Source organism: Oncorhynchus kisutch, linkage group LG24 (assembly GCF_002021735.2).
Source record: "Oncorhynchus kisutch isolate 150728-3 linkage group LG24, Okis_V2, whole genome shotgun sequence".
NCBI classification, from domain to species: Eukaryota; Metazoa; Chordata; class Actinopteri; order Salmoniformes; family Salmonidae; genus Oncorhynchus; species Oncorhynchus kisutch.
The window spans coordinates 36,550,230-36,559,724 of NC_034197.2; the positions used below are offsets into that span (position 1 = coordinate 36,550,230).

General features: G+C 45.2%; 1 protein-coding gene across 1 annotated transcript in view; it reads left to right on the forward strand.

Moving 5' to 3' along the window:
* The window catches only part of LOC116356906 (uncharacterized), a 10,103-nt gene extending 2,383 nt beyond the window's left edge, over positions 1–7,720 (forward strand). The window contains exons 3-5 of the mRNA XM_031803666.1: positions 2,534–2,642; positions 4,858–4,926; positions 5,094–7,720. Coding sequence (XP_031659526.1) covers positions 2,534–2,642; positions 4,858–4,926; positions 5,094–6,599 — 1,684 coding nt within the window. The 3' untranslated portion in view covers positions 6,600–7,720. The remainder of the gene's footprint in view (positions 1–2,533; positions 2,643–4,857; positions 4,927–5,093) is intronic.
* The last annotated feature ends 1,775 nt before the right edge of the window (positions 7,721–9,495 follow it).

Here is a 9,495-nt window from a genome sequence, read left to right on the forward strand (position 1 = left end):
TGTGAGCTCCGTCTGGAGCCCTGCCTGTCTGGGGGTCACAGGTCAGGGTCTCAGGGATGGACTCCAGGTCCCAGCGAGACTTTGATCTCTTCTCCCGTGGGACCACGCGGCTCTGGGAGTTCTGGATCCTTCCATCTATAATCTTCTGGAAGTGACGGAACTCCCGTGTGCTGACGCTGTGGAATCCAGAGTCACTGACCTCTGAGGAGAGGAGGGACTCAGAGGAGGGAGAGCTGCCCCCTGGTGTGTCCTGGACCCAATATTCACATACCTGTAGCTAATTGTCAAATACAATCTGGAAAACTTTTTTTAATGCTAAATTGATAGTAAATGTAGCAGTTATTTGACAAGGGAACAACATTCCCACCTCTTTCATTGTCAATTATAAAATGTTGCCCAAATCCTTGATGAAGAATGTCAATAAATGAATTGGTTTGAGAACACAAAATCAACCAAAATAGAGCTGCTAAAAGCTCTATATTGAGAATACAGTAAATCAAGAAAAAAAGAAGTGAAAACAATGTAAGTTAATTATAATTTCCATACACTTTCTACCTGTTTTTTTCTCTAAATTAAAACAATTCACATACAATATATATACTGAAAAAAATATATAAACACAACATGCAACAATTTCAAAGATTTTGCTGAGTTACAGTTCATGCAAGGGAATCAGTTAATTGAAATGAATTCATTAGGCCCTAGTCTTCATGAATGGAAGAGAGAGAGCGAACAGACACAGAGAGCATCCTGAGTTCTTCTGCAAAAAGATAGAAACAGGTAGAAAGTGTATGGTGCAAAAAGATAGAAACAGGTAGAAAGTGTATGGTGCAAAAAGATAGAAACAGGTAGAAAGTGTATGGTGCAAAAAGATAGAAACAGGTAGAAAGTGTATGGTGCAAAAAGATAGAAACAGGTAGAAGTGTATGGTGCAAAAAGATAGAAACAGGTAGAAAGTGTATGGTGCAAAAAGATAGAAACAGGTAGAAAGTGTATGGTGCAAAAAGATAGAAACAGGTAGAAAGTGTATGGTGCAAAAAGATAGAAACAGGTAGAAAGTGTATGGTGCAAAAAGATAGAAACAGGTAGAAAGTGTATGGTGCAAAAAGATAGAAACAGGTAGAAAGTGTATGGTGCAAAAGATAGAATTTACAGTCGGATAAATAGATCAACTTTTTGCATGGACTTATATAGGATTTTTTATTTTTATTTATTTTACCTTTATTGAACTAGGCAAGTCAGTTAAGAACACATTCTTATTTTCAATGACGGCCTAGGAACAGTGGGTTAACTGCCTTGTTCAGGAGCAGAACGACAGATTTGTACCTTGTCAGCTCGGGGGGTTTGTACTCACAACCTTCCGGTTACTAGTCCAACGCTCTAACCACTAGGCTACCCTGCCGCCCGGAGGATACTAACCTCAACATCAAAATCTTCATTTCACATCACAATTCTATACCTAAAACCTTGATTTTGGACAAAATTACCTGAATGGGCTATTTCTACCAGGGATTCTCAAGAAAAACACCTCTAACAAACCAAAACCTGCAGAAGGAACTCAGCTGAACATGGAAATACCAACACAAAACTGAGTGAGTGATGTTCAGTATGAAGTTAGTTCTGAAGGCAAAAATTAGAAGACAATCTCTAGGTAATTTTGTTATAAAGCTTAAAAAATAAGGCTACTAAGCTACCAAGATGCTAGGAAAGAAACGGACTGAAATTAGCACTGAAGTGTGAGGTGAGAGAAGTGTGAAAACTCTTGAGCCTAACAATGGCAAGAGAGCACCCCCATGCTTGTTAACCCAACCGTGGGACAGACTATGTTTGTTCCCACACTCGGGACTCTGACTCACTCTGACTCTCTATTGGTTACACAGACTCTTGGCCTCCCATCCTATTCTAACCACCTGTCACCGGCTTTGTATTCATGTTACCTGATGAAATTGCTGTACCATATGATCTTGTTGTCATCTAATGCACATTGAAATGCTATAAATCAACACTGCAGATCTCTCCCTGTCCTCTGCCGTGCCCTGATTGCATTAATGTTGATTATATCTGAAAATGTGCATGTACACCCTGGCCCATCTACTGTTGCTATACCCAATTCTGATTTGTGCTCTGATATCTGCTCTGATATCTTGACGCTTATTACCTAAAATGGATCATTTGGAAGTGTGGGTTCATGTTTTGATGTCTTCAATATTATTCTACGATGTAAAAAAATTGTGAAAATAAAGAAAAACCCTTGAATGAGTATGTGTATCCAAACTTTTGACTGATACTGTATATGCACCAGCGACCAGTGATCCATTCAAACCTCCTGCGACCAAACTTTGGGTCATTACACACCAGTTGAGAATAGCTGATTTAGAGTATAGCCGTGAGATGTATTATACAGAAGTGGTATTAGAATTGAATGGAACCACTGACTGGAACTGATATAACGTGTAAAACATAGTAATTACAGCTTGAAATGCCTATGGGGTGAAAGCTATGTTGTCATATGTGATGACCTCATTCTCCCCAGACCTTACTACGATGACATGCCCCTCCCACCAGAAATGTACGCAGCCAATGGATACCTCTCCAGTGTTGCCTACAATCTGGAGGACCTTAACAGGATAGAGTATGTTGATGTGAGTAATTCTATATGCTTTCATGTTAGTATAGCCTAGCTTTTGTACATGATTGATTGATTTTATTTGTCAGTTAAAAAAAAGATATACATTGCATTTGGAAAGTATTCAGACCCCTTGACTTTTTCCACATTTTGTTACGTTACAGCCTTGTTCTAAAATTGATTAAATGCTAAAAAAATCTGCATCAATCTACACACAGTACCCCATAACAACAAAGCGAAAACACATTTTTTGAAGTGTTTGCAATACAGAAATACCTTACTTACATAAGTATTCAGACCCTTTGCTATGAAACTCGAAATTGAGCTCAGGTGCATCCTGTTTCCATTGATCATCCTTGAGATGTTTCTACAACATGATTGGAGTCCACCTGTGGTAAATTCAATTGATTGGACATGATTTTGAAAGGCACACACCTGTCTATATAAGGTCCCACAGTTGACAGTGCGTCTCAGAGCAACAACCAAGCCTTGAGGTCGAAGGAATTGTCCGTAGAGCTCCGAGACAGGATTGTGTCGAGGTACAGATCTGGGGAAGGGTACCAAAACATGTATGCAGCACTGAAGCGCCCCAGAACACAGTGGCCATCATTCTTAAACGGAAGAAGTTTGGATCCACCAAGACTCTTCCTAGAGCTGTCTGCCCGGCTAAACTGAGCAATCGGGGGAGAAGAGCCATGGTCAGGGAGGTGACCAAGAACCCGATGGTCACTCTGACAGAGCTCCAGAGTTCCTCTGTGGAGATGGGAGAACCTTCCAGAAGGACAACCATCTTTGCAGCACTCTACCAATCAGGCCTTTGTGGTAGATTGGCCAGATGGAAGCCAATCCTCAGTAAAAGGCACATGAAAGCCTGCTTGGAGTTTTCCAAAAGGCACCTAAAGACTCTCAGACCATGAGAAACAAGATTCTCTGATCTGATGAAACCAAGATTGAACTCTGGCCTGAATGCCAAGCAACACGTCTGGAGGAAACCTGGCACCATCCCCACGGGGAAGCATGGTGGTGGCAGCATCATGCTCTGGGGATGTTTTAGTGGCAGGGACTGGGAGACTAGTCAGGATCAAGGGAAAGATGAACGAGCAAAGTACAGAGAGATGCTTGATGAAAACCTGCTCCAGAGTGTTCAGGACTTCAGACTGGGGTGAAGGTTCACCTTCCAACAGGACAACGACCCTAAGCACACAACCAAGACAACGCAGGAGTGTCTCTGAATGAAGTCTCTGAATGTCCTTGACTGGCCCAGCCAGAGCCCGGACTTGAACCTGATCGAACATCTCTGGAAAGACCTGAAAATAGCTGTGAATCGACTCTCCCCAGCCAACCTAACAGAGCTTGAGAGGATCTGCAGAGAAGAATATGAGAAACTCCCCAAATACAGGTATAGCTTGTGTAGATTGATGAGATTTTGTTTTAAATAAGTCTGTAACTTAACAAAATGTGGAAAAGGTAAAGGGTCCTGAATACTTTCCGAATGCACTGTATATACACAGTACATACATTTTTTAAACATGGGACCAGGATTTTAATTGTGGTCCCTGCTATATTCAGTAGCTTAGACTTGTGGTCCCTGATATCTATCAAAAACATGGTCCCTGGTATATATCTAATTCTTGTGGCCCCTGATATCTATCTAAGACGTGGTCCCTGATATCTAATACTTGTGGTCCCTGAGATCTATCTAAGACTTGTGGTCCCTGATATCTATCTACAACTTGTGGTCCCTGATATCTATCTAAGACCTGTGGTCCCTGATAAGATTTGTGGTCCCTGATATATATCTAAGACTTGTGGTCCCTGATATCTAAGACTTGTGGTCCCTGATATCAAAGACTTGTGGTCCCTGATATCAAAGACTTTTGGTCCCTGATATCAAAGACTTGTGGTCCCTGATATCTAAGACTTGTGGTCCCTGATATCTAAGACTTGTGGTCCCTGATATCGAAGACTTGTGGTCCCTGATATCTAAGACTTGTGGTCCCTGATATCTATCTAAGACGTGTGGTCCCTGACATCTGAGACATGTGGTCCCCGATATCTAAGACTTGTGGTCCCTGATATCTATCTAAGACTTGTGGTCCCTGGTATCTATCTAAGACGTGTGGTCCCTGATATCTATCTAAGACTTGCTGCCCCTGATATCTATCTAAGACTTGTGGCCCCTGATATCTATCTAACCCACTCCTTATGTTCACCTACCTATACTGTTTTAGGATCCAGAGCGCTGTCTGATTGGTTGCTGTAACACTGATAATGATGAGCCTAGCAGCTTCCTGAGCCAGGTACTGTAAGAAATAAAAACATAAACCATGTGTTCAAAGATACGTCATTTGTCTAAGACATTCAACTAACTATAAAAAACAATGATAGTCATATACACATATGTCCTAAAATGAACAGCAACAACAACCAATGGTATTCATTGTGTCTTCCATCCTCTCTATTTCAGAGCGAGTATGAGGGCCACTGGCTGGACAGGCCTATGGGCTACCTGCCCCTGCATGAGCTTGACAGCGGCCTGGGCTGCACCGACGGCAGCCTCCACCAAGGGGACCCGTCTGACTTAGAGACAGAGGAGGGGGTAGAGGCCCCTATGTCCTCCCCACCAGGACACACCAGCCGGGGCAGCTCTCCCTCCTCTGAGTCCCTCCTCTCCTCAGAGGTCAGTGACTCTGGATTCCACAGCGTCAGCACACGGGAGTTCCGCCACTTCCAGAAGATTATAGATGGAAGGATCCAGAACTACCGGAGCCGCGTGGTCCCACGGGAGAAGAGATCAAAGTCTCGCTGGGACCTTGAGTCCATCCCTGAGACCCTGACCTGTGACCTCCAGACAGGCAGGGCTCCAGATGGAGCTCACACTTTCATGAGCCACCAGTGCACCATGGGTGGTAGCTCCATTCAGGTCCGCGAAGCCATGAGCCCCCAGCAGACCAAGCATGGCACCAGGTCTGCTGCCTCCAGCTGCCGTACTGAACCCTGCCAGAGGAGAGCGTTGATGCTGAACCAGCACTCCTCCGAGGACCTCCCAAGCCGCAGCCACACTGTGCATGACTTATCAGACAGGAGACGAGCCAGTCACCCTGGCCTGCCCTCTGGGGACAATGCCATAGAGATATATAGACACATAGACAGACAACTGCCCAGCAACCCAAACCACCTAGCCGTGCCCACTGAGAACTCTGGCACAGGACAATACAACAGGAGGTTCAACACAGACATCATTGAGAAGAGGAAGCATCAGAGCAGCCATGTGGAAGGCCCCTGGCAAGGACTATATGTGGAGGACAACAGAGGCAGTATGGCCAGTGAGGACTATAACAGTCAGAAACAGTGTCTTTCCAAGAGTCCCTCAAGGAAACGGCCTGGGAAGCAGCTAGCAGACTGGCGTCAGTTTGCAACACTGGGACATCCTCAAATTGGTGGGGACTGGCCCCAAGCAGACGGCCCCTGCGGCCCCCTCTACAGCACGCTGGACGGGCTCTCTGCCCGCTCCAGGAAGGGTCTCTCTGGGAACCCCCGGGCAGTGAGGAACCAGCTCCTGAAGGCCAGGGCCTCCCGGCTGGCTGACGAGCGCAGTGAGGTCACCACGGACGAGGAGGCCCGTGGGGATGTCTGGGCAGGCCGCTACTGGAGTAGGACAGAGCGCCGGCGCCACCTGGCGTTGGCCCGGGAGCAAAGGCAGAGGAAGCTGAGCCGTGTTGGGCCTGAGGGAGCATCAGAGGACGGGGCTGGAGGAACAGGGGGTGCAGGGGGGCAAGGGGCTGCAGAGGGTCCTGGAGGAGGCTGCAGCACCGTGCTGGAGCTCAGCCACAGGAAGCAGAGCCGTCTGAGGAACCATACACTGCTGGATGACTGGACCACAGTAGAGGAGCTGCTGACCCACGGCACCCGCGTGGGGGAGGGGGACAACATCCTCTGTCACAGCCCACTGCTGTCGGTCACTACAGTATAATGACACAGTGAGATAAGGTGTGTATGAGTGATTGAAGAGTTTGACTACGTCTTGTTCTCCACACATGTTCCTGGAAACAACCTATAGTAGTAGTTGTCTAATGTCTGGACCAATGACAGTACGATAACACCTAGAGTAGTAGTTGTCTAATGTCTGGACCAATGACAGTACGATACAACCTAGAGCAGTAGCTGTCTAATGGTCTGGCCCAATGACAGTACAATACAACCTAGAGTAGTAGTTGTCTAATGTCTGGACCAATGACAGTACGATACAACATAGAGCAGTAGTTGTCTAATGGTCTGGACCAATGACAGTACAATACAACCTAGAGTAGTAGTTGTCTAATGTCTGGACCAATGACAGTATGATACAACCTAGAGTAGTAGTTGTCTAATGTCTGGACCAATGACAGTACGATACAACCTAGAGCAGTAGTTGTCTAATGGTCTGGACCAATGACAGTACAATACAACCTAGAGTAGTAGTTGTCTAATGTCTGGACCAATGACAGTACGATACAACCTAGAGTAGTAGTTGTCTAATGTCTGGACCAATGACAGTACGATACAACCTAGAGTAGTAGTTGTCTAATGTCTGGACCAATGACAGTACGATACAACCTAGAGCAGTAGTTGTCTAATGGTCTGGACCAATGACAGTACAATACAACCTAGAGCAGTAGTTGTCTAATGGTCTGGACCAATGACAGTACAATACAACCTAGAGTAGTAGTTGTCTAATGGTCTGGACCAATGACAGTACAATACAACCTAGAGCAGTAGTTGTCTAATGGTCTGGACCAATGACAGTACAATACAACCTAGAGCAGTAGTTGTCTAATGGTCTGGACCAATGACAGTACAATACAACCTAGAGCAGTAGTTGTCTAATGGTCTGGACCAATGACAGTACAATACAACCTAGAGCAGTAGTTTATTTATTTATTTTTATTTCACCTTTATTTAACCAGGTAGGCTAGTTGAGAACAAGTTCTCATTTGCAACTGCGACCTGGCCAAGATAAAGCATAGCAATTCGACACATACAACAACACAGAGTTACACATGGAGTAAACAAAACAAACAGTCAATAATACAGTAGAAAAAAAGAAAACAAAAAGTCTATATACAGTGAGTGCAAATGAGGTGAGGTAAGGCAATAAATAGGCCATGGTGGCGAAGTAATTACAATATAGCAATTAAACACTGGAATGGTAGATGTTCAGAAGAGGAATGTGCAAGTAGAGATACTGGGGTGCAAAGGAGCAAGATAAATAAATAAATACAGTTTGGGGATGATGTAGATAGATGGGCTGTTTACAGATGGACTATGTACAGGTGCAGTGATCTGTGAGCTGCTCTGACAGCTGGTGCTTAAAGCTAGTGAGGGAGATATGAGTCTCCAGCTTCAGTGATTTTTGCAGTTCGTTCCAGTCATTGGCAGCAGAGAATTGGAAGGAAAGGTGACCAAAGGAGGAATTGCTTTGGGGGTGACCAGTGAGCTATACCTGCTGGAGCGCGTGCTACGGGTGGGTGCTGCTATGGTGACCAGTGAGCTGAGATAAGGCGGGGCTTTACCTAGCAGACTTGTAGATAACCTGTAGCCAGTGGGTTTTGCAACGAGTATGAAACGAGGGCCAACCAACGAGAGCGTACAGGTCGCAGTGGTGGGTACTATATAGGGCTTTGGTGAGAAAACAGATGGCACTGTGATAGACTGCATCCAATTTGTTGAGTAGAGTGTTGGAAGCTATTTCATAGATGACATCACGGAAGTCGAGGATCGGTAGGATGGTCAGTATTACGAGGGTATGTTTGGCAGCATGAGTGAAGGATGCTTTGTTGCGATATAGGAAGCCGATTCTAGATTTAATTTTGGATTGGATGCTTGATGTGAGTCTGGAAGGAGAGTTTACAGTCTAACCAGACACCTAGGTATTTGTAGTTGTCCACGTATTCTAAGTCAGAGCCGTCCAGAGTAGTGATGCTGGACGGGCGAGCGATGCGGGCAGTGATCGATTGAATAGCATGCATTTGTTATTGCATTTAAGAGCAGTTGGAGGCCACGGAAGGAGAGTTGTATGGCATTGAAGCTCGTCTGGAGGTTAGTTAACACAGTGTCCAAAGAAGGGCCAGAGGTATACAGAATGGTGTCGTCTGCGTAGAGGTGGATCAGAGAATCACCAGCAGCAAGAGCGACATCATTGATGTATACAGAGAAGAGAGAATTGAACCGTGTGTCACCCCCATAAAGAGGCTGCCAGAGGTCCGGACAACAGGCCCTCCGATTTGACACACTGAACTCTATCAGAGAAGTAGTTGGTAAACCAGGCGAGGCAATCATTTGAGAAACCAAGGCTGTCGAGTCTGCCAATAAGAATGTGGTGACTGACAGAGTCGAAAGCCTTGGCCAGGTTGATGAGTACAGCTGCACAGTATTGTCTTTTATCGCTGGCGGTTATGATATTGTTTAGGACCTTGAGCGTGGCTGAGGTGCACCCATGACCAGCTCTGAAACCAGATTGCATAGCGGAGAAGGTACGGTGGGATTCGAAATGGTCGGTAATCTGTTTGTTAACTTGGCTTTCGAAGACCTTAGGAAACCTTAGGATAGATATAGGTCTGTAGCAGTTTGAGTCTAGAGTGTCACCCTCTTTGAAGAGGGGGATGACCGCGGCAGCTTTCCAATCTTTGGGAATCTCAGATGATACGAAAGAGAGGTTGAATAGGCTAGTAATAGGGTTTGCAACAATTTCAGCAGATAATTTTAGAAAGAGAGGGTCCATATTGTCTAGCCCAGCTGATTTGTAAGGGTCCAGATTTTGCAGCTCTTTCAGAACATCAGCTATCTGGATTTGGGTGAAGGAGAAATGGTGGGGGCTTGGGCGGGTTGCT